The sequence below is a fragment of the Podarcis vaucheri genome (genome assembly GCF_965113315.1).
Source record: "Podarcis vaucheri genome assembly, chromosome: 10".
NCBI lineage: Eukaryota > Metazoa > Chordata > Lepidosauria > Squamata > Lacertidae > Podarcis > Podarcis vaucheri.
Window position 1 is genome coordinate 3,525,592 of NC_138748.1, and position 25,738 is coordinate 3,551,329.

At 46.6% G+C, this 25,738-nt stretch overlaps 1 protein-coding gene and 1 long non-coding RNA gene across 9 annotated transcripts in view; one reads left to right on the forward strand and one right to left on the reverse strand.

Annotated features, from left to right (window-relative positions):
• Positions 1-25,738, reverse strand: part of FRMD4A (FERM domain containing 4A) — a 466,163-nt gene that overhangs the window by 130,993 nt on the left and 309,432 nt on the right. For all 8 annotated transcript variants that reach the window (XM_082240074.1, XM_082240073.1, XM_082240077.1 and 5 more), the window contains 2 exons: positions 23,800-23,894; positions 4,186-4,278 (listed from right to left, as the gene is read on the reverse strand). In XM_082240074.1, the coding sequence (XP_082096200.1) occupies positions 4,186-4,278; positions 23,800-23,894 (188 nt within the window). The remainder of the gene's footprint in view (positions 1-4,185; positions 4,279-23,799; positions 23,895-25,738) is intronic.
• Positions 1-25,738, forward strand: part of LOC309541926 — a 145,249-nt gene that overhangs the window by 22,898 nt on the left and 96,613 nt on the right. The window lies entirely within an intron of this gene.

Below are 25,738 nucleotides of genomic sequence, written 5' to 3' on the forward strand. Positions count from 1 at the left end.
AAAGTTTTTAATGTTTTATGTTTTACTGTGTTTGGTGTTTTAATTTGCTAGAAGCCTCCAAGAATGTGTGGGACAACCCAGTCAGATGAATAGTAATAGTAATAGTAATAGTAATAGTAATAATAATAGCTTTTCCCAGGGAATTTTACTGCTGAATCAGAGAAACAGCAATCTGTGAAAAACCTGATTGCCATTTGCTCCAATTCAGTGATAAAACACTCAGAGAAAGTGCTGGGACAAAAAAACCAAACCTGCTTGGACATGGCATTTTAAAGCCCAGACCTGTGCCTAGAAAGTCAGCGCAAAAGGAAGTCTGGATGAGTCCTAAGATGAGAAAAAAGTCTCTTGTAATCAAGCTACATGATAATAGGGTCTAGGTCACCATGCTCCTCCCAAACCCCACCATTCCTGTTTCTGGAGATGCCTGTCTATCTTCTGGAGATAGCAGCATACCTGGCATACCTAGCTATAGTGCCTAGTTGCAGAAGTGAGGGCTAGAAGTGCAGACAGAGCCTCGTTATCTGAATTACACCAGCTAAATATTTGCTTTGCACTCTGAGCTTTGTTGTCATTATTTGTAATAGGGGGGGGGGACCAATTCCTTACACTGCAGTCCATGTTACCCAGAAGTGTTCTCACTTGTTCCGCTGAAGGTTTTAATGATTCCCTCCTCCCGGACTTTTATGTGCAACTTTTGTGGGTGATTACCAGATCAAGTATAGAGGCTGTTTCTAAGAAAGAGGTTTCTTTCACAATATAAGAAGTCTCTGATAGAAGTCTGTGATAGTGAGAGTGAATCATCGCCCTTTTTACTGAGTAGCTGCATGGGAATATTCCAAGGAAAGCTGGACTTGAAGGAACGTTTGGCTTAGATAAATGAGCAAGACATATTGCAAGTTGCTGTTGGCATCTGTCTGCCTCGAGAGACAATGGAGTGCACCTCCAGGGGTAAAGTATTAGTGGAAATAAAATTACAATGGTTTTTTGAAAAAAATACAGCATATATTGTCTCTGTATTTGGAGACGGGCTGCAGCCCAGTGGAAGAGCACATGGAAGAAGCCTCTGGTTCTGTCTGCCCCATCTCAAGGTAGAACTGGAAATGATTTCAGTCAGAAACCCAGGAGAGCTGCTACCATTCTGTATAACTAACGGAGTTAGGTAGCCTGATGGTCTGACACCTGCCTTTCCATCTCACAGTGATATGATAAGAGGCAGCCAACATAACTAAAAAACACACCCTATAATATAATGAATGGAAAACAAAAATATAGTCAGAATAGCAGCAAAATTACAAAACAACAACAACAACCCTACAAAACAATTCATGGTGGCAGGGGGTGTGGAGTCAAGAGAATCACACAAAAATTCATCAAAAGTCATAGAACAGAAATGGAGAAAAAATGGATTTCCTGGGTGAGGGAGCTTCAAATCTTGAGCACTGTAACAAGGGGGGGGGGAAAGGCCCTTTCTTCTTGTACTAGTCAATTTTACATCAGACTGTACAACTGTACAAAAAAAGGCCTCACTGAATGTATTGGACAGGTAAACTATTTAGGCTTCAAAAGGTAATGACTGGCACTCTGAGGCCAGAAGCAAACAGGTACACAGTGTCTTTGGTAGGAAAAAGGAGACTGGCTCCTTTAAGAGTCTTGCAGCTGCTCTTGGAACTGGCTGAAGTACGGTATCTAGTTCCATGGTTATGGTGGTTCAACACCGATGCCCAGAAAACCAAGCTCCAAATAATGATTTGGAGACTGAAGATGCAGCAGGCATCCCCATCGCATCCACCTTCTCCTGCCCCGTTTTCTGCTCCCAGGATTCCCCTCTCCTTTCTGTGTTATGTGACAACTACTGTTTCCTGTGACACCCCAGCTGGGCAAACTGTGATTTGCTTCCAGCCCATTCTTCAAATCAGTGGTTCAAAGTCGGTCTGGCAAACCAGTTTCAAGCAAATTCTGTCTGCAGTTCCCTTTAGGTCTCATGGCAACGTATGGCTGAAGGAAACCCAGAAAGAAAGACGGAATCTGCCCATAATAGGGGAGGACAAGGAGGGAGTGTGTAAGCCTGAAGCACTTAAATATTGTTCAGGCATTTGTATGAATGTGTGAAGGGTTAGACAAGGGACGGAAACAGGGTCCCCAGGTGCCATAGCTGCCCCTCAGATTTCCATGCAATAGGTGCAAAGGTCTGATTGGACACTCTCAGAAACCTCCCCCCAAGCAGAATAACCCTGGTTTAGCAGGGATTCCAATCACAGGGACAATGTCTAGGCACATGCCATCAAGCATACTATAAAAACACATTCAACCTTTGCCAATATCACATGACAAACTAATGAGAAGCTGGCATTTCTGAAGAGATATGGGGGGCATGACGTTTGTGCACCCTTGCCTGCCATAGCTTCATGCATTCACACAATCACAGTCTACATATGTCTTCTTGCACTGAAATTTTCCATCACTAACTTTCTTTTGTCATGTCACCCACAAGTCTTTTTCCGGTTCTCTCAACATAACTGCTGGCTCCCTTTTTCATTTTTTACTGCCAACATCATGGCTTCTTCCTACGCTGAGTTAATCCTTCACCCTCTCATTTTAAATGCTTCCCCAAAGCTCATCACTGCAAATAACACTTACTTTATCATGGCGTCTTTCCTTCCTGCTTCCCTAATATGTCATTCTCCTTGTTTGGGTTAGACTGCAAAAATTGTTTGGGTTTGAGGCTTACGTATGTTCATAAAGATACATGTCTCTTATGGTCAGTATACAAAAAATGACATTTTCATAATTAAACACCATTCAGCCTTCAACTCCTAATTCGTATCTGCTTTTCTAAAGTTCATAACTGCCTGTGCATCTCTCTGCGGTATAACAGAGTAATGACTATGCAGTTATGAACTGTGGAAGGAGAGATATAAATTAGGAGTTGAGGCATTTCCATATATGATATGTGCACAAACATATATTCTCATTTAACTATCTATGTCTTCCCTCTAAGAATCCTGGCAATCATAGCTTTCACACACATTACTTCAACCATCCTTACTGATATTAAAAGATTATAAATATTATACAAATAAATACTACAAATATACAACTCATTATATTTATTTTTCATATTTATACTCCACCTCTCTGCTCTAAGTGAAAATACCCAAATCAGGTATATAAGCCGGTAAGATAAACCAGAATCATTGCCCATCAAAGAGGAGGATTTACAGTGAAGGGAATGTCAGCTTGTCAAAAGGCATCTAAATTGTTTGAGGTGAGATCTGAACATGAACCTCAGCACCATCTGTGCCACCCTTCCTCCCAGGCCGGTTCACAACACAGTAAAATGCAACCACCACAAACACCCCACAACTATGTATCTAAAAACCAAAGGACATAACGCAGCAGACAATGATACTAAAACTGTTGGGCTATGGAATCCATTTATGTCCCCAAAGCCAGCACAAACCGATACATCTTCAGTTGATGCCTAAAAGTGGTCAGTGTGGAGACAAATATACTTCCCTGGGACGGGACTTCCACAATTGAGAAGCTGCCACTGAGGAGGTCCTCAGGACATATCCCAACCATCTTGAAACTCGGGTTGTCCTGTTGTTCAGGGCTACGTACCTCAGTACCAACACCTGGGTTCTCACTGGCAGTCAGCACAAGGCTTTATGTTTGGTGAAATGCCCTTTTGCAGCCTCAAACTTGCAGCAGCATAGGAAGCTATCTTATTCTGAGTCAGTCCTACACTGACTGGCAGCTCATTTCTTGGGTAGCTGCTGCTCTGTCTACATGCTGGGGATTTAATGTGGGACCTTAAACATGCAAGGCACATGCCCTACCATAGAGCTGTGGCCCTTCCCCATTCTGTGCCCCAGTGATTTTTTGCAATGGGGACTTTTTGGGTCCTTACGTTTCCGTGCGCTGCTCTGGTTCGCCAGAAGCGGCTTAGTCCTGCTGGCCACATGATCTGGAAGCTCTCTGCGGACAAACGCCGGCTCCCTTGGCCAGTAAAGCAAGATGAGTGCCACAACCCCGGAGTCATCCGTGACTGGACCTAACTGTCAGGGGTCCCTTTACACTTTACCTTACCCTTTCTAAACAACACCAACTCTGAACTTACTACAAGAACAAAAATGCAAAAACATGCTGTGGTCCATTCTGAGAGAAGCCAAAACATATACTCACCTGACGCAAAAGTACAAAACAACCGGTCCCGACTTTTTGGGGAAGTCGTGTTCCAGCACTCTGCGGTCCAGCTGAAGCCAGTTCAGGTGGCCCCTGATGAAGGTAAGAGACAAAGGGATGGAAGTGAAACAAGAGGTTTCTTCCTCCTGCCTAATTTGACTGAGACTGTAGATAGAACAATGCAGCTGAGAAAGCGGCTTCTCTTACTTACTGTATTTGAGGAATACATGCAACATTGCTGTGGGGATGGCAGGGCTGTCACTTCAGGCTTAAATGTTTAACATATGAAGCTCACCTTGTCAGAGTGAGGACTGGAGATGTACAATGCAAAGAGGCAGAACCAAAGAGATAAGCGCTTTTGCCCTTTATTGCAGCCTTGCCACCCTTGGCATTACTATATAATGGAAAGTCTGTCAGGCTTTCCATTAAAAGTTGCTACTGCTAGAAGTTTATACAAGGTCTGTACTATTTCACTGCAGGCTAAAACATAGCCAAACAATGTCTCAGATATTTTATTTGCCACCCAGTATGTCTGAAACGGCCTTGCAAATAGAGCCTGCCAAGCTGCCTTTCAAGAGCTTTCAAAAACACAGCTGCTTCTCTCTCTCTCTCTCTCTCTCTCTCTCTCTCTCTCTCTCTCTCACACACACACACACACACACACACACTCTCTCTAGTTACCGGTACTTCATGCTGCTCTCAGTTTGCTTTACAGCATTTTCCCTTGTAAAGACTCATGGGTTCTGCACACCCAGTTCCAACCTGAGGCATCTTGTGGTGATCACAGAAGTTGGGGAGTCTCAGAGGGTGGTGGCTTTTGGTCTCCTTACAGAGGCATCTTTGCATTGAGCCTTCCCACCATCTTTTCTGTTCACAGAGTGTCCCGATAACTAGCAAAATCTGCTGACCAAAGAGCATAGCAGGACAAAAGCAGCAAGTGAGAATGCCACATACAACGCCTCTCTCACACCACTGACTCCAACCCAATTTATTCTCTTGCATTTATACCTCATGGCATTTACTGGGTGGAAAGACTATTCCTCTGCATATTTTCTGTATTGCAAATGAAGGACAATTAACTCTTTCTAGTCCATGGATCATGGGGAGCCTTCTCATTGCCAGGCTATTAACAACACGCAATCATGGAAACAAAGAAGTTCTGGTGGGGGAATCCCATCAGTGCAATGGATACGTTTGGGACAGCTCTTCTGGCCAAGCGCCAGGGAAGAGTATGGCTGTGCCTCCACCAGGCCCCTTTGTCGCTCTTGGGTTTCTGAGTTGAGAGGTTTTTGCTGTCACCTCTGTCTGCTGCCATCATGAAACATTCTTTTAGATATTAGTACATTTTAACTCTCTTGCAGCATATACAGTATGCATTTTCTCTTCTTATGATTATGGGGTAGTTCTTTTAATTTCTGAGGCAGACTTAACTTCAAAAACACCACCAACATATTCACAAGTACCTCCTGCAGAAGTGGAGCGCACAGGAACACTGCCAATTTGTTCTTACTTATCTGGGCACATCTGTGGCACAGACACACTCTTACTTTAACAGAAAGTGGAATATTAAACATTATCCATCTGCAACCCCAACTCACCGCAAATAAATATGGTAGTTTATATGTGTTTTACTGTGCAGTTCTATGTATAACTGTAAAGGTTACTTGACTTTGAAAGGTGATGTTAATATTGCCAGTATCGAAAAGGAGAGTGACATGCTCCTTGCCAAATGTTAAAAAATGGCAACATTTGCCTTAATTACAAGTTCACCAACGGTTGTGATCTAGTCCTGAAAGTCCACTGATAGCACAGTCTATGATAATCTATGATAACTTTGAACCAGGTTAACCCCCATGTATACCAGGAACTCTCTGGAGACCACTGAGAAGGAGAATGGCTCTATGAAGAGCAGCCCAGGCCTCTGAGAGAGAAGCCTCACGGGGGTCCCATACAGCCCCTCCAAGGCTATTTGTTTTCCTTGAGACGCTCACTGCAGAAGCCACAGAATACAGAGGATGCTCAATGGTGCCACACAATAGACAACACCCTTTCTTTAGATGGTGATGGGGGTGGAGTTTGGGCAGTCATTAGGCCCTCCCAGGTCCCATGCAGCCTCATCCCAGCTACCTCAGCTCTGGGGAGCATGTGGACCTCCAAATGTTGTTGTGCTCCAACTCCTCTCAGCCCTAGCCAGCCCAGCCTGGTCAATAGTGAAAGATGAGAGAGGTGGTAGCCTAGCAAACTTTGGAGAGGCTACACGTTCCTCATCCCTGCGCTACTGACTGTCTCTGTTTCCAGTGCCAGGTGGCCGGCTGATGCAGCTCATTCCCAGCAGGCTCTGCATAATGACCTGGCAAGCCGGGACAAAGCATGATACTACACAACCTAAATTTGCAGAGGAGCAGACCCCCCCCCCCAACCTGCTGCATACTTCTTTTGGATATAGCCTGACCCTAAAATTAATACTGTGAAATGTTTCTAAGATCTTTCAAACATGAACATTCTTCTTTTCACTTTCATAGCATGGCAATCTCATTCTGGTCACGTAGTCTGAAGTAATGACCCGATATCACCAAAAGGAGCTATTAAGTCACCAACACAAAGGTTGTTCCCATTGATTTTCCATTCAGGTTGTCATGAGGCATCACAACTAATGAATGGAAATCCCCAGTACAAATCATTTCTAAATAAATTACACCTGTAGAGATTTTCCTCTGGAGTCAAAGAATTACTTTCATACAACATAGTTTAGGGCTGCTCTCACAAGCCTCCCCCTTTGTTTAAACACTCAACCTATACCAGTAAAAGTGGTTTTTTTCTAGGTTCTCAATGGGTTCAGATTTGTTTTTTAAAATAAAACTAGTTGGTGGACCCAATGTTATTTTTCTAGAAAACGAGGAGCCAGAACTCACCCGGAATGCCTCTCTTGTCCTTTATAACAGCAATGGCGCCCACCTGAGAGGTGCCGGAACTGAGTTCTGGCAAGTCCCAGCTGAAAAAAAGGCCTGGGTGGACTGTGGATTTATATTTTAATTAAAAATACCACAGTATTTTGACAGAGAGGTCCTTGGAGCATTTTTCATTGACAGCAATTTTGCTTGTGGAGGTAGCCTTTTCTGGAGAGCTGCACTCCTTCTGAGGGAGCAGGAGTGCCCCGAGGGGTCTCCTGGAAACATCTTTGCCCACAGAGACCCAAGTGGCCTCCACAGCAAAGGCCCCATCACCAGCTGGACAGATGTGACTTGTCTACTGCGAGTCATGTGTTGGTAACCTCATGTTTATCTTACTGCAATGCAAAGCTTTCTATACAGCTGGCCCAAAGGCTTCAGCTAGTGCAGAATGACTTAGCTCTGCTGGTGAATGATGCCCCTTATCCAACAAATATCCTGCCAGGGCAACCAGTCCTAAGGAATTGGCACTTGTACGTGGGTGTTGCTGTGGGTTAAACCACAGAGCCTAGGACTTGTCAATCAGAAGGTAGGTGGTTCGAATCCCCGCGACGGGGTGAGCTCCCGTTGCTCGGTCCCTGCTCCTGCCAACCTAGCAGTTCAAAAGCACATCAAAATGCAAGTACCGTATTTTTCGCACCATAGGGCGCACCGGACCATAGGGCGCACCCAGTTTTTAGGGGGGGAATTCAAGAAAAAAAATATTTTTACCCCCCGCAGCCCCAAAGAGCAGCGTACAGGCTGCACACAACCTCTCCCTGCCGGAGGGGTTGCGTGCAGCTATGGATCAAGCCAAGGCAGCGAGCGGGATGGATCCCGCTCGCTGTTTTGGCTTCCCCTAGCCCCGTGCAGCCTCTCCCTCCCGGGAGAGGCTGCGTGGGGCTAAAGAATCCATAGCCCCGTGCAGCCTCTCCTTGGCAGAGGGGTTGCGCGCAGCTATGGAGGAAGCCAAGGCAGCGAGCGGGATGGATCCCGCTCGCTGTTTTGGCTTCACCTTTAGCCCCGTGCAGCCTCTCCTTGCCGGGAAACGCTGTGCAGGGCTTTCCTGGCTTTACTGGGAGGTGGGGGGATTCCCTCACCTCTCCCAAAAGCCCGCAGAAGCCGCACGCCTTTTAAAAGGGCTGCACGGCTTCTCCTGGCTTTCCTGGGAGGCGGGGGGATTCCTCCACCTCCCGCAAAACCGGCAGAAGCCGCGCGCCTTTTAAAAGGGCTGTTTTCCTGGGAGGCAAAACCAGGCTCCCCCCCCGCCAGCCTTCTAGACAAGTCGGGGGACAGCGGCAAAGGCGTGCCACGCCCCTGCCGCTGTCCCCCGAGTTTGCGGGGCTGGCGACGGGGAGGAGCAGGCTCCCCCCCCTGCCAGCCTTCTAACCAAGTCGGGGGACAGCGGGAAGGGCGCGTTGCGCCTCTCCCGCTGTCCCCCGAGCTTGTGGGGCTGGCGGTGGGGCTCTCCTGAAGCCTGGAGAGCGAGAGGGGTCGGTGCGCACCGACCCCTCTCGCTCTCCAGACTTCAGCGAAAGCCTGCATTCGCACCATAGGACGCACACACATTTCCCCTTCATTTTTGGAGGGGGTAAAGTGCGTCCTATAGTGCGAAAAATACGGTAGATAAATAGGTACCGCTCCGGCGGGAAGGTAAACGGCGTTTCTGTGAGCTGCTCTGGTTTGCCAGAAGCGGCTTTGTCATGCTGGCCACATGACCCTGAAGCGGTACGCCGGCTCCCTTGGCCAATAAAGCAAGATGAGTGCCGCAACCCCAGAGTCGGCCACGACTGGACCTAATGGTTGGGGGTCCCTTTACCTTTTTACCTATTAATCATAGGGTCCGTTTTAAGGCCTTGCTACTTACGGAAGAGAAGGGACGCGGGTGGCGCTGTGGGCTAAAGCCTCAGCGCCTAGGGCTTGCCGATCGAAAGGTCGGCGGTTCGAATCCCCGCGGCGGGGTGCGCTCCCGCTGCTCGGTCCCAGCGCCTGCCAACCTAGCAGTTCGAAAGCACCCCCGGGGGCAAGTAGATAAATAGGTACCGCTTAGACTTCCGGTTCCGGTCGCGACCTGGGAGGGAGCGCAGAGAACCAGCTTCGGTTTTTCTGAGCGTTGCGGAGGACTGGGGAGCCGCTAGGGCGCAGCGAACCCAAAAAATCTTAAGGGGGGAACCCTTGGGAGACTGGCCCCCTGCAGCGTGGAGGCGGTCAGCTCACCTCTCCGCTTTGAGAGGGCGTGAAGACGGAGACCGCTAGCGCGACTGGGGATAATTCCGCCCCCGCAACGCGACGCCTCAAGCTTCAGCCAGGAGAGGCGACGGACCTCCTAAAGAGTAGGAAGGCATACGCAGTGTGTTGCAGCATTTATTCAGAACGCGTTTTCTTTTGGAAGCGCAAAGTTAATAGCTGCGTGCTGCCCGGGACTTTATTTTCTTTTTTCGTCAGAAGTTTATAGGGGAGTTCACTCGGCGATGGAACTAAGATGGCGCAGGTGGAAGTCGGCGGTATGAGGAGGCTTTATACAAAGTCTGCCTGAGTGAGTGAACTTTAAGTTGTGGATCCAGAAGCGCGGTGTACCTGCCTTAAAGCCTTAATTGATTATAAAGTCTGACTAAGCGGGGGGGACGGCAATAGCCAGCCCCTCTGTGTTGTTTACGTTGTTCCTACGTCTGTTGGATTTTAAACTGCTCAAACTGTTTTCTACTTTTATTTTATAATGGACACAAGGAAGTTTTGAGGTGCTTTTTGCCACCCCCGAAGGGCATTTAGACCGGTCACGAGAACTTTGAGGAGCGGATGGACTAATTTAGGAGAGAGGTGGTGGCAAGAGGTTCCGTCACGCCCCCCTTCCCTTTGCGCCTCTGCTACCTCTCCTCTTCCTTTTCCTTTTTCCTTTTTTTTTTTTTCCCCTCCTGCCTCTCTGTTTGGAGGTTACCCACTGGCAACTGGATTTGGATTAGGGTCGGAAAGTGGAGTAAATACCTTTAAGGCTTGATTGTGGACAGAAACTCTGCCGACTCGTGACTTAGGACTAGTGGGGGAAAGTGGATTGGTGAGAAGAACCTGAAAGATAACACCGGGACTTTAAAGCGGAATAACCCCGCTCTGTGCCACCCACGCCACCTTCTGGTATTCCTCTTCAAATCCGGATTTTTGGTACAGACGCTGGTACGGATGCTGACATAGATCTCTGTTTTCTGTTTGGATTTAACCCCGAAGAGTCTGGCCATTTTTAGAAGGTGAAAACTGCCTCATCCATGTTTTATTTTTCTGTTTTGTTTCCTCTTTGTCGTTGCCTGTAATTGTTGATATCTGTTGAAATTTAAAGGAGGGACTTAAGGGGAGGGGAAAGCAGGAGAGGGAGGGTAAAGAAACGGGGCGGGGAAATTTGGGAATGGCGGGGAAGGATGGAAAGGAAGGGAAGAAGGGGGGTGGGACTCCGGGTGAGAGGAAATGGTCCCGACAGGAAGAAATTAAAGATTTAGACAATTTGTGGGCGAGAATAAGGGAGGAATTTAAACAAAATGCATTATGTATGGAACATAAGCTAGGAGAGGTACAAGAGAGAATTGACAAGAGGATAGAGGGAGCAGTTGGGGAACTCTCGGCTAAAATTCAGGACCTTTCTGTTAAGTCCAGTCTGATCGAAGAATCTAACAAGAAATTGCAGAAAGAGATAAGGGAGCAGAAGAGAGAGACAATGAAGGTGAAAGAAGAGTTGAGAGAGTTAAGCAGCTCACAAGACAGGATATGGGACAATCTAGCCATGGCAGATATGCGACAAAAGCAGTTACACTTGAAATTCAGGGGAGTGGCGGAGGAAAGAAATGAAGATATAAGAGGAAAAATGATTAGAGAACTGTCCAAATGGCTAGATATAAGGGAGGAAGAGTTGGCTCTCTCTATAGAGAATGTTTTCAGGATGTCAAGACCTAAGCATTTTAGAACTAACAAATTCTTGGGAGACTGCTTAGTGATTTTCAACTCAGTGGAAATGAAAAACCTAATCTTAAGGAAGAGCTACCACAATAGATTAAGAATTGATGGAAGACCCATTATTATTTATAAAGAAATACCGGTCAGGTTATTACGTAAAAGAGAGGGATACAAACAGGTGGTAGCTGTCCTGAAGAGAAAGGGGATACAATTCAGATGGGAGTTCCCGGAAGGGATTACCTTCCATTATAAGGACAAGAAATTTAGATTGTTGGACACACAGGAGGCTGAGAAGTTTATGAGAAGGTACGAGAAAGATCTGGGAAGGCCAGAGAATAGGCCTGGGAGCAGGGAGAAGGTCGAGGAGGAGACAGGAGAGGGGGGGGCGGGAGGAGGGGGGGAGATGGAAGGAACGGATGAGGAAGATGATGAAGCCGTAGTGGGAGCGGAGACGGCAGAGGAGGGGGAGCTCTCAGGTAACTGAGGCAGCAGAGTTTAGTTCGGGACCTCGGTCAGAGAAACCGTAATAGTTAAAGAGAAACAATAACACACACATTAAACTTTTTATCCTGGAATGTGAATGGGTTGAATGAGAAAGTTAAAAGGAATAAAATTGAGAGAGTGTTGAAAAATAAAAACTATGACGTAATTTGCTTTCAGGAAACCCATATTGCGAAGAAACATAAGCATATTTTGGTGAATAAAAAATTAGGAGTAGAGTTTATTAATTCGGAGGTAAAAAAAAAAAAAGGGGTAGTGATATATGTAAAAGAGAAGTGGGACCCCGTACAAATCTGTAAAGACGAGGAAGGAAGAATTTTAGGGATCCAACTAAATGTTAGGGGGGAAAAAATTAATGTAGTGACGGTCTACGCCCCGAATAAAAATAGAGCAGAATTTTTCGAGAAACTTGAAGGAATCTTATTAGAATTAGAAACGCATAAACTAATTCTGCTCGGGGATATGAATGGTGTGTCAGTACCGGAGCTGGATAGGAGCGTAAAGAGAGGGAACTCCAATAGAGGAAAACTGCCGAAATCTTTTAAGGACCTAGAGGATAATTTAGATTTAGTTGATGTCTGGAGACACAAAAACCCTACTTCCAAACAGTTCACTCATTACTCAGAACCACATCAAAGTTGGGGTCGTATTGACCAAATTTGGACGACGAGAAACCTTATTTTAAGGGTGAAGAGATGTGAAATTTTGCCTAGGACACTTTCTGACCACTGTGCGTTGGTAATGGAAATCAATGGTGGGTTTAAGGGACAATATAGATGGAGGATGCAGGAATATCTACTGGATAATGATGATGTGAAAGAAAAGGTCAAGGGTACCTTAAAAGAATATTTGGATTTAAATTTGAGGGGGGAACCCACTATAGATATTGTATGGGACGCCAGTAAGTCGGTCATGAGGGGGGTCTTAATCCAACAAAATAACCTTAGGAGGAAACTAAGAGAACAAAAGAAAGAAGAAATCCTTACACAACTGAAAAATTATGAGAGGAAATTGACTATAAATCCAGCAGATGTTGAGGCCGCCCGTGCCTTAAAGGTGCTACAGGCCCAATACTCAGCTATACTAAATCAAGAAATAGATTGGAGAATCAAATATATGAAGCAGAGGTTTTTTGAATCGGCAAATAAAGTGGGGAAGTTACTCGCATGGCAGCTGAGAAAGAGGAAAAAGCAAAATGTGATAAGTAAAATAATAATGGAAGATAATATTATAGAAGCCCCAGATGAAATAGAAAAAAGGTTCGTTCAGTTTTTTGAAAAGTTATATGAAAGAGGAACTGAAGATAGATTAGAAATTGAAAGATATTTGGGGCAGGATAGAGGAAAATATATATCGGATGAGGATAGAATATGTTTAAATAAGGAAATCACAGTAAATGAAGTGAAGGAAGCTATTAATAGGATGAAAAATGGTAAGGCCCCTGGGCCGGATGGTTTGCCCGCAAAATATTATAAAACACTGGAGGAACTCCTTGCACCAGTGCTTAGAGATGTTATCAATAATATCCTCCAGGGAGGGAAAATTCCCGCCTCCTGGAAGGAGGCATTTATGACTTTAGTTCCAAAATCAGAAACTGAGAAAACTGATATAAAAAACTATAGGCCAATCTCTTTGCTTAACAACGATTATAAGATCTTTGCCGATATAATGGCAAGTAGACTCAAGAAGTTATTAATGAAATACATCCATAAAGACCAAGCGGGATTCCTCCCTAATCGTTATCAGAAAGATAACGTGCGCCATATATTAAACATCATTGAATATCTAGATACTAAGATAGATATCCCAGCCGCATTAATTTTTATAGATGCCGAGAAGGCGTTCGATAATGTCTCTTGGGAATTCTTATCACTATGTTTGGAGAAGGCAGGTATAGAAGGCCCTTACCTGAGAGGAATTAAAGCTATTTACTCGGAACAACAGGCTATGCTGATTATAAACAACAGCCTAACTAAATCATTCAAGATCGGGAAAGGTACAAGGCAGGGCTGCCCTTTATCCCCCCTGCTTTTTATAATGGTTTTGGAGGTCATTGCAAATAGAATAAGAGAGGCAGTGGATGTGAAGGGGATAAGAATTGGAAAGAAAGAATTTAAGCTAAAGGCATATGCCGACGACCTAGTCCTATCCTTGGAAGAACCAGTGGATAGTGTATGTAAGGTGTTAGAATTATTAGAGGAATTCGGCAGATTGTCAGGATTTAGATTAAATAGGAAGAAAACAAAAATTTTAACAAAGAATTTGGCTATTGGGGACAAAAATCAATTGGAACAAAGGACCGGTATAAAAATTGTGAATAAGGTAAAATATTTGGGAATCTGGCTATCTCCAAAAAATATAAATTTGGTGGAAGATAATTATGATAAAATTTGGCAGGAAATAAAAAAAGATTTGGACATTTGGCAGAGGCTGAAGCTCTCATGGACGGGGAGGATGGCGGCGATTAAAATGTGCATCCTCCCAAGGTTATTATTTCTGTTCCAAAATATCCCGATAATCAAAGGCATCACTCGTTTTAGGAATTGGCAAAGAATCATGACTAAGTTCATTTGGCAGGGGAAGAGAGCCAGGATAAAGTTTAAATACCTGACTGACGCAAGAGAGAGGGGCGGTTTCGCGGTGCCGAATATAAGGTTATACTATGAGGCGGCTTGTTTAAGCTGGTTAAAGGAATGGGCCACCCTTAGAAACACTGATTTATTGGATCTAGAGGGTTTTGACATTAGGTTCGGGTGGCACGCCTACCTGTGGCAGGGGAAAGGTGAGATTCACAGAGGGTTTTCTAGTCACATAATTAGAGGTTCACTATTGGAGGTGTGGAATAGATATAAAAAACTGATTGAAAAAGGGACCCCTTGGTGGCTCTCCCCAGTGGATATTGTTAAAATAAAAAAACCGAACATGATGGGAGAAAGATGGACTTATGAGGATCTCTTAGCCAAGACGGAAGAGGGTTGGAAGCTGAAGTCCTATGATGAGGTGAAAGATAAAATAAAAGAATGGCTTCACTTCCATCAGATTAATGCACTGTGGAATGAGCACAAGAAACAGGGGATGAGCGATAAGAAATCAAGATTCCAGATAGAAATTTTAGAGAGTAATGATAAACACCTCTCTAAACTATACAAACAACTATTGGAATGGGATACAAGAGAGGACTTGGTGAAGGGCGCGATGGTGAAGTGGGATAGAGATCTTGGATATAATATCGATTATAATAAATGGCAGATACTTTGGAGGAAGGGTATAAAATTCACAGCGTGTGAAACCCTCCGAGAAAACCTAGAGAAAATGATGTACCGCTGGTACTTGACCCCAGCAAAGCTAGGAAAGATGTATAAAAATGTCGATAATAGCTGTTGGAGATGCAAAGAAAAGATTGGGACCTTTTTCCACATTTGGTGGACCTGTGAGGTAGTGAAGGAATTCTGGGGAAAGATCTACGATGAACTGAAAAAAATTTTAAAATATAATTTCCCCAAGATACCTGAGTTGTTTCTTTTAGGTATGATTGGTGAGGAAATAAAAAAATCAGATCAAACTTTCTTTCAATATGCGACAGCTGCGGCGAGAATCCTAATTGCACAAAAATGGAAATCCCCTGACATGCCCACGATCGGAGAGTGGCAAGTGAAATTATATCAATATATAGAATTAGCGAGATTAACACAGAAATTAAGGCAAAATAATACTACGAAACTTAAAGATGAATGGAAGAAATTTTTAATTTATGTTGAGAACAATATGGGTATTAGTAATATAACAGCAGAAGATAATTAATACTGTCGATGTTAAATACTACTGCAAGTTCTACTGCAAATACTATTTAACGACTGTGTAATCCTGGACCAAGTTGAACGGAAGTTTGTCTTTTTTAATGGTCTTTTTTTTTTTTTCTTTCTCTTTTTTGTTTCTCTTCTTCTTTTTTTTTCTTTCTTTTTCTTTTTCTTATCTTTTTCTGAGTGCTTTCTTTTCTGTAATTCTCACCCTTTTGTCTCTTCCTACTTTTTAATGAAATGCATATATGTACCTGAAGTTTGACATGTAACGTGAATTTTTTTTTCTAATAAAAACTCAATAAAAAAAAAATTAAAAAAAAAAAATAGGTACCGCTTAGCAGCGGGAAGGTAAACGGCGTTCCGTGTGCGGCTCTGGCTCGCCAGAGCAGCGTTGTCACGCTGGCCACGTGACCCGGAAGTGTCCCCGGACAGCGCTGGCCCCCGGCCAATAGATGTGAGATGGGCGCACAAACCCCACAGTCTGTCAAGACTGGCCCGTTCGGGCAGGGGTACCTTTACCTTTACCTTTTACTTACGGAAGCTGCCCAGAGTGGCTGGGGCAACCCAGTCATATGGGCAGCAAATGACAGCTAGATAGCTAGATGATAGCTAGCTAGCTAGCTAGATAGCTGGTAGTATTAAACTCTGGACCATGTCACTTGAAAGACCATCTTCCCCTCCACTGACTGGTAAAGACATTAAGATGAACAAATGGAACCCAGTTACTCTTGCTGCAACCTGACGATTATTGACTTACGGTAACCTGCAGATGGGCCTTTTCACTGATAGCACCACTGTGGTGCAATGCTCTCCCTGATAAAATACGAGAGGCCCCATCACAATTGGAATTCCTGCAGGGTTTTTAAGAGGCATCTATTTACGTAGGTATTCCTTTGATCTTTTAACCTCGGGCTGAACCCCCTAGTTTAATTGTTTTAGTTGCTGTTATAACTGTTTTCATTTTGGGGTTGTTTTAATGGGCTTGTTCATTGTGTATTTTGATTACATTTGTTTATATTTTTGTAATTGGTTTTGTAGTTATAAACCACTTAGAAGCCAATTTGACCACTTCCCAGCCCACAGCTCCTTAAAAGAGTTTCTCCATACAAAAAATATATGTAAAGTTCTTTCTTGATGCCACAGTGCAGTCAATGCCAGCAATGCTGGAGCTCTTCTTGGTGGACTTTACCTGAGAAGACTGTGTGATATTTTACCATGGAGATAAATTGGTTAAACATTTTGAAGATACTAATTGAATATTGATTACTTTCCAGCATCTCCTTTTGTTCTAGTCACTGCATGATAAATGGTTAACTAGATCAGACTCTGTCCTCTTAAGATCCTTACATTCTAAAGGTAGTTACAGTTGCATGTAAAAAACCTATGGAAACAGGAAGCAGATTTCCATTTTTCTTGACACAACAATTTGTATTTCAGTTTCACTTGGCAGTCCATTGGGTGCACATGATTACAACGTCTACAATTTCATCATTTATCCACATGCTTGCAGTAAAATTTAAATGAACACAGGACTTCAATAAATTGTGTCAGGTTTCTATACCTCATTGTTGCAGGGACACTTTGAACAGTGTCTACAGAAATCAGAAATCAGACTTGCTGGAAGATAGCAAGGGGCTGATCAGGGACCAACAACAAGGTTGGCAGAAGTCTTCAGGTGATGGAGCTGCTCTTGTCCTAGTAGGCGGGGCTACCTGCCCTTCTCTCCTTATTATTATTATTTCCTGAATTTATGTACCACCCTATACACGGGGGTCTCAGGGTGGTTCACAGAATAAAATCAAGATATAAAACCACAAAATACCTAATACAAATAAAAAAAAAAACCCCAATAGCGCCCCCAACCACATTTTAAAAGGCAATAGGATATAAATCGGATCAACCAAAAGCCTGGTGAAAAAGGAATGTTTTTGCCTGGCACCTAAAGGTGTATATGAGGGGATGATTAGCTGCTTGTGCTTAAAATTGTGCCCCCTCAGAGTTTGTGCGGCTCCACAAACCTCTGTGTGTGACAGAGCTCCTCAGACATGTCTGCTCTAGTCACTAGTAGAGTCTGACAGTGGCTGCCTGCGGAAGCGTTTCCAGCAAAGAAGCTCCTTAACGGAAACGCGTCTCCTGGACTCACGACGTGGCAGCTTCCGGCGAAGTATGGGTCTCCCTACGGTTGCTTCTGACACCTCCCCGCTGTTTTCGCTGGACGTGTCTCTCACCCCTTCCTCTCCCCTGCTGGTTCCTGCCTTGGCTGCTGCGTCTCTCTCAGCATTACTGAGATCCTCCTCCAGAGACCCCTCGCTCCCCCTGCTGGTCCCTGCTTTAGCTGCTGACTCCCTCCCAGCCTCTGGGAGCCCTACCACCTCCCTTTCCTCTGATGTCAGTTCCCTGACATCCACCTCCCCTCCAGGGCCCCCTTCCCCCCCGCCCCTACTCTCTCCTCTGGGCGGTGAGGAGCTAAAACCCCGAAAAGAATCCTCTTCATCTTCAGACGTCTCGAACATTTCCCTCCATCGGTCTTCGTTCCGGCTCGCTGAATCCTCCTCCGCCTCGGAATCAGAGAACCCCTCCAACTCTTCTTCTTCGTCGGTGGTGGCAAAGTATTCCCTCCGGAACCTCGCCACTGGCTGAGGTTTACGAGGGAATCTCTGATGAAAAGTTTCTATCAAAACCTCGTCATCTACATCCTCTGCCATGACCCAGGTGTTTTCCGACTCCGGCTCCCCTTCCCACATTACCAAATACTCTACTTGATCTCCCTTCCACCTGGAATCGAGAATCTCCGCTACATGGTAGCTGTGTTCTTTTTCCTCCATAGCTGGTCCCCTATTGACCCTCCCTTCTCTGTCCCCTTTATACGGTGACAGCAACGACCTGTGGAACACTGGGTGCAGCTTCATGTGGTTCGGTAACCGGAGTCTGAAAGCCACTGGGTTGACCTGCTGCGTGACTTCAAATGGGCCCAGCCTTTTGGGTCTTAACTTCTTACAACCCCCTTTGAATGGTAACCCTTGGGTGGACAGCCACACTTGGTCCCCCACCCTAATGCTTTCCCCTTCCCTTCTGGTTTTGTCTGCCTGCCTCTTATATTCCTCCTTAGCCCTGTTTAAGTTAAGTTGGAGCTGGCGATGGATCGCTTCCATTTCTTCAACGAACTGTTCTGCAGCTGGAACGCTCCAGTTCTCCCCTTCCCCCCCTGGGAAGGCTCGGGGATGACACCCGTGATTAGCCAAAAAGGGGCTCATCCCCGTGGACACATTCTCTGCATTGTTGTAGGCAAATTCTGCCAACGCCAGCTTCTCCACCCAATCATTCTCTCTGTCATTCACATAACACCTCAAATATTGCTGGAGGACACCATTGGCTCTTTCCGCCTGCCCGTTGGTTTCTGGATGACGGGCAGTTGAGAAATTCACCTCTACATGCAATAAGCTCATGAGCTTCCTCCAGAACCTGGAAGTAAATTGTTTCCCTCGGTCAGAAACCACCCTCAAGGGGGCGCCATGCAGCCTAAACACATTTTCCACAAACAATTTAGCGGTTTCTTCCGCTGTGACCGCATGTGAGCAGGCTATAAAGTGGGCCATCTTGGTTAACAGATCTACCACCACCATGATGGCTGTTTTCCCTCTGGACCTTGGCAGATCAGTCATGAAATCTATTGCCACTGCCTCCCATGGTCTTTCCGGCGTGGGTAGTGGTTCTAATAAACCTGCCGGTGCCCGCCTCTCCCCCTTGGCTCGTTGGCATTGGTCACACCCTCTCACATACTCCCGCACATCTTCCCTGACCTTGGGCCACCAGAATTCCCTGGTAACCAGCCACATGGTTTTGTGTTGCCCAAAATGCCCTGCTGTGGGGCTATCGTGCAGTTGCTTGAGTACCTTTTCCCTCAATTCCCCTTCAGGTATATATAACGCTCCCTTGTAGTACAACGCCCCGTTTCTCTCCTCAAAACCCCCGGGTTTGTCTCCCTCCCTCCTGAGACCCCTGAGTTTGTCCTGGGCGTATTCATCCTGCACCGTTCCCTCTACCAGTTCCCTTTGCCCCACCAATGCCGCCCCACACACCCAGCGGTCCTCTGGAATGACATGGGTTTCTTCGGGTGGTCCCTCCCCCTCCAAATATTCAGGTTTGCGTGAGAGAGCGTCCGCCCTAACGTTCTCTGGGCCTGGCACGTAACAAATCTCAAAGTTAAATTTGGAGAACTCCTGGGCCCATCTCAACTGCCGTTGGTTGAGCACTCGCGCAGTTCTCCAATACTCTAGATTCTTATGGTCCGTGCACACTTGCACCTTATGTTGTGCACCAATTAGCAGGTGCCTCCATCTCCGGAAAGCCTCATGAATCGCAAGAAGTTCCCGGTCGTACACCGTGTAGTTCCTCTCGGATTTGTTCAGCTTTCGCGAAAAGAAGGCACACGGTCGCCACTCTGACTCCTCCTTCCCCGGCTGCAGAAGAAGCACCGCCCCTATGGCTCTGTCAGATGCGTCTGTTTCGACCCTCAGCTTTTTTTGTAAATCCACATGCAGAAGTTGTTCATCAGAGGCGAAGGCCCTTTTCAGTTCCTCAAACGCTCGCTCCGCCTCCGCCGTCCAAACAAACTTCTTTTTACTGCTGAGACAGTCCGTGATGGGCGCCGTCAGGTGGGCGAAGTTTCGGATGAACTTACGATAAAAGTTTCCAAACCCTAGGAACCTCTGCACATCCTTCTTGGTTTTGGGTGTTTTCCATTCCAGCACTGCTTGAACCTTGCCGGGGTCCATGGCCAACCCCTTGTCTGACAAGCGGTACCCCAGGAATTCCACCTCCTTGGTATGAAACTGACACTTCTCCAGTTTCACCCACAGCCTGTTGGCTTGCAGCCTGCTCAACACTTCTCTGACGTCTCTCACATGTTGCTCCTCATTCTCCGAATACACCAACACATCATCTAGGAAGGCCACGCAATTCTTGTAGAGCAAAGGCCCCAGTACGTGGTTCATGAATGATTGAAAACACGCGGAGCCTGTTTGTAATCCAAAAGGCATCACGAGGTATTCAAATGCCCCCAAAGGGGTGAACATGGTGGTTTTCCATTCATCCCCTTTCCTTATACGTATCAGGTTGTACGCCCCCCTTAGGTCCAGCTTTGTAAAAATCTTTCCCTTCCGCACCCTGGTCAAAATATCATCAATCCTGGGCATAGGAAAAGCCGCCGGCTCTGTCACTGCATTTAACCGCCTGAAATCACATACAAGTCTCGGCTTGTCCGTGTGCTTTTTATCCACAAAAAACACTGGGCTACCCCCCGCTGCCTTGGACTCTCTGATGAAGCCTCTCTTCAGGTTCTTGTCAATGAACTCTCGCAACTCCTGCATTTCCCTGTCTGACATGGCATACAACTTGCCTACAGGAAGCTGTGCTCCAGGGAGTAAATTGATCTGGCAATCAAAGGGCCTATGCGGGGGTAGTTGGTCAGCTTCCTTCTCGCTGAACACGTCGCTGAGATCAGCATACTGTGGTGGCACCTTCCCCTTCTCCATTACTTCAGTCCCTGCCAGGGTGGCTTGGGCCCCTGCTGAACCCTTTTCCCCCCTGCAGTGTTCTAAGCAATGCGCTGAACCGAAGGAAACCACTCTTTGATGCCAGCCCACCAGCGGATCATGTAGGGCTAGCCAGCTCATTCCCAAAATAATGGGAGCGCCTCCCAAGGTGGCCACATTAAACGCTATCAGTTCTGTGTGCCTTGCCACCCTCATTATCATTGGGACGGTCTGCAAGCTGACTCCTCCTCCCAACAGTTCCCTGCCATCGATCGTGGTCACCTGCAGGGGGTTGCTTAAAGGGATCGTCTGTATCTGGTGTTCAGCAGCAAACTCCTTGCTCATAAAATTGCAGGAGCTGCCTGAGTCCAACAGCGCCTTTATTTTTAGGGGGTGTCCATTTTGCAGCTCTAGCGACACTTCAATCACTAGAGCAGGGCGAGGAGCTTCTGGCACGGGCACTTTCACTGCTCTTTGGCCTGGCTGCAGTGCCCTGACGGTGGCAACCAGGCGTTGGCTTTTACCTGCTCCGTTTCTCCCTGCTCTCCCCCCTCAACAGCTCCCACCATCCCTTGCCATTCCTTCCTCTGGGGGCAGACTCTGGCAAAGTGGCCTGGCTGTTGGCAGAGATAGCATTTCCGGGCTCCTTTTCCCTCCTTCTTAGCCCCCTCACTGGGCTTTGAAACTGCGCGCGCGCGCGCTGTTCCGATTTCCATCGGCTCTGCTGGCGGGAAAGCTGGCTCAGGAATGTCTGGAATGCGGAACTCCTTCCAACGTTCCCCTCTCCCTTCCCGCCTCTCCAAGGCTCTTGCCTCCTGGCGCGCTCCAATGGTCAGCGCAGATTTGGTCAGCTGATCCATAGACACCGCCCTGGGGCTCCGGGACAGCTCGTCTTTCACAGCCGAAGAAAGACCTTCTTCAAATAGCATCTGAATGGGTGCTGCCGATAAATCCCACCCCAATCTGTGGATCAGCATGGTAAATTCAGTCCAGTACTCACGGACAGATCGGCTTCCCTGCTTGCAAGCCATTAGCTGTCTGCGCACCACCCCTTCCTCAATATCGCTGGAAAACATGATATCCATTGCACGAAAGAACTTCATAGTGTCCTTTAGGATATCATTGTGCGTTGCCATCAGGGGTCGAACCCAGTCTCGCGCCCCCTTCTCAAGATGCCCAATTACGAAAGCAACTCGCGATTCCTCATCACGGAACTCATCAAACTGCACATTAAGGGCATATTGCATCTCTGTCCTAAAGGCATGGTAATCCTTGGGGTCCCCCCCAAACTTCTGCACCAATCCTGGTACCTTTCTGGGGAACTGAGTGGTTCTCCCCTTCTTGTCGGCATCCTGAGCCCTTCTCTCCTCGAGCCTCGCCGTCTGCAGCGCAAGTTGGACCTCCAAAGCTTGATACCTTTCTTCCAAGCTTGGACCAGCTCCAACCCCTACCTCTCCGGTTCCGGCTGGGTTGCTCATGATGCTTTCTCCTGCACAGGCAGTGTACAAAGACTGTCAGACTGCTATGAGGGGATGATTAGCTGCTTGTGCTTAAAATTGTGCCCCCTCAGAGTTTGTGCGGCTCCACAAACCTCTGTGTGTGACAGAGCTCCTCAGACATGTCTGCTCTAGTCACTAGTAGAGTCTGACAGTGGCTGCCTGCGGAAGCGTTTCCAGCAAAGAAGCTCCTTAACGGAAACGCGTCTCCTGGACTCACGACGTGGCAGCTTCCGGCGAAGTATGGGTCTCCCTACGGTTGCTTCTGACACCTCCCCACTGTTTTCGCTGGACGTGTCTCTCACCCCTTTCTCTCCCCTGCTAGTTCCTGCCTTGGCTTCTGCGTCTCTCTCAGCATTACTGAGATCCTCCTCCAGAGACCCCTCGCTCCCCCTGCTGGTCCCTGCTTTAGCTGCTGACTCTCTCCCAGCCTCTGGGAGCCCTACCACCTCCCTTTCCTCTGATGTCAGTTCCCTGACAGTGTATGATGAAGGCACCAGGCAAACTTCCCGTGGAACAGCATTCCACAGATGGGGAGCCACTGCAGAGAAGGTCCCTTCTTGTGTTGCCACCCTCCAGACCTCTCAAGGAAGAGGCACTCAGAGGATGATCTCAGGGTCCGGGTAGGTTCATATGGAAAGAGGTGGTACTTGAGGTATTGCGGTCCTGAGCAATTTAAGACTTTATAGGTCAAAACCAGCACTTTGAATTGGGCCCGGAAACCAACTGGTAGCCAGTGCAGTCGGACCAGGATCGGTGTCATATGCTCAAACCGTCTTACTCTGGTGAGCAACCTGGCCACTGAATTCTGCACCAGCAGAAGTTTTGAACCCTCTTCAGAGGCAGCCCTATGTACAACATATTGCAGTAATCTAACCTTGAGGTTACCAGAGCATGGACAACAGTAGTTAGGCTATCTCTGTCCAGATAGGGGCGTAGTTGGGCCACCAGCTGAAGTTGATGGAAGGCACTCCGGGCCACTGAGGCCACCTGAGCCTCAAGTGACAGCAAAGGATCCAGGAGTACCCCCAAGCTACGAACCTGCTCCTTCAGGGGAAGTGTAACCCCAACAAGAGCAGGTGGCCTCTCACCCATCTGTTCTAGGGAACCACCCACTAACAGTGCCTCAGTCTTATCTGGATTGAACTTCAGTCTGTTGGCTCTTATCCATTACCGAGGCAAGTTACTGGTCCATCACTTCCACTCCCTCCCTTGCAGATGTAAAGGAGAAATAGAGCTGAGTGTCATCAGCATACTGCTGACAATGAACTCCAAACCTCCGGATAAACCCACCCGGTGGTTTCATGTAGATGTTAAACAACGGGGGATAGGACTGAGCCCTGCGGAACCTCACATTGAAGGTCTTGCCCATTTCTTCCAAGAATTAGGAACCTTTGTGCTCTGATCCTGAAACACTTACGTCTCATCTGTGAAGGCAATCCCGAAGTATTCCTTCTCTTTCAGGTTGAAATGAGATGCCACCAGGTCTAGCAGCTCCTTGGCCAAAAGCTTTGGCTGCAAAGAAAAGAAAGAAGAAAAACACATGCTCAGCTAGAATGCATTAGGTTGGAAAGATACAAACAAAGGAAAGATACAGAAGATGCAAACAGGAGGAAGGTTGTTGTGTCTCTTGAAAGAGTTCAGTGATGACTTCAAAAGCCACATGCACAGTGACAACATGCAGCTAGAGCTCCTGATGAAGGCCAGCTGAGCCAGGCTCCATACAAATTCAGATATTGCAGCATTGTGCTCTGCACCTGGCAACGCCTGGTAGCTACAGCTCTGCTGCAATCCACATCCTTCTGTAAATAGCCAATTATGTTGCACAGGCAGAAGGACTGGCACCAGCATTTAAGCTTGCATATGCACACAACTCCCTAAGTGGAGTGTATGTGCTTGGACTACAGGCTCTCCTCTTGATCAGCTGCATGAATGCCGTCCGATAATCCTTTGTCAGCTGAGCTCAGTGGTAGAAGCAGTCACTGTAGCCTCACACAATTGATCGCATTGTGCAAAGGAGATCCTTATCAAGCCACATCTCACAGTTCACCAGTTTTCTTTTCTCCTATAGCTTTCACCAGGCTGGAATGAGGTGGGATAAACAGGGCTGGCTCAAGACATTTTGCTGCCTGAGGCGGAGGACAGGATGGCAGCCTCCCCCAAGATACATACAGAAACCAATTGGATTGGTGGTTGAATCTTACTCCAGTACTGGTGAAAGGACAAAATCTTCCACTGCACTGAGGGCAGCAGTCTAGCTGCCTACTGGATGGGTCACAGGGTCTCACAGCTCTGTCCATTCCCCACACCTCAGCATCTGCCGCCTGAGGCTGCTGCTTTACTCTGCCTCATTGTAGGGCTGGTCCTGAGCACAAGAGAGGTCAACATCAGCAACATCTGGAGGGCCGCAGGTTCCCCGCCCTGATTTATAGCATACATGGCAAGTTGCAGAAACAGAACCAATAGAGGTAGCAGGAATTGTAGGTCTTCTGTCCTCGTCAAAGGCAGAATTCTGTATTCCAAACATTTGCCCACTCCTCTGTAAAACTTAGTTGAAGTGAGCAAAGTCTATAGCACTGTAGAACAAAGTATATAGGTGAATGTTATATTTAATATAGTATTACACATTCTGGGGCACAGCCATTTGACACAGAGTCCTAGCAAGGCCTATAGGGTCCCACAAATAATAATTAGCACTTAGACAGTGCCTTACTGTAGAGAACAGTAAAGAACCACTCACTAGGTCAGTGAATAAGAAATGACTCCAGATGACTGGACAGGGTAAGCTTGGCAAAAGCCTCCTTCTTCCCACTTATATAACTTAAGTGGGTCTGGGCAGCTTAGAGAACATAACACTTGTGTGTAGATTGATGTGCAAGGCTGCTTCAGAGTGTGAAGCACTTCCTGATTGGCAGTTCAATATGCAATCTTACACATGCTCAATCCAGGAATAAATCTCACTGAACTCAGCAGGACTTGGTTCCAAATAAACATACCAAGAATCAAACTGGTGTCCAGTCACTACACCACAGAGGCTCAGCTAATCTCCACCGTCACTTAACTCTAGCATACTATGCTTTCGAGGTTCAAAGCACCCCCCCCTTATATTAATTTAGCCCCCCCTTACAACAACTCTGTAAGGTATATTAGAACAGGTGGTGAGGGTGGGATTTTAGACTCAAAGAAAATGGCTTGTCTCAGGCCACTTTCTGAATTGATGGCAGGGAGGAGGGACTTCCTAGCTCACAGCTCAGTCTCTTAAGAACTGCACTACAATAGCATGAGATACTTCACAGGATTTAGCCCCTAAGAAATAGCAAACCCAATAAATGCAAAGTGCTGCTTGTTGTTTCTGTGGC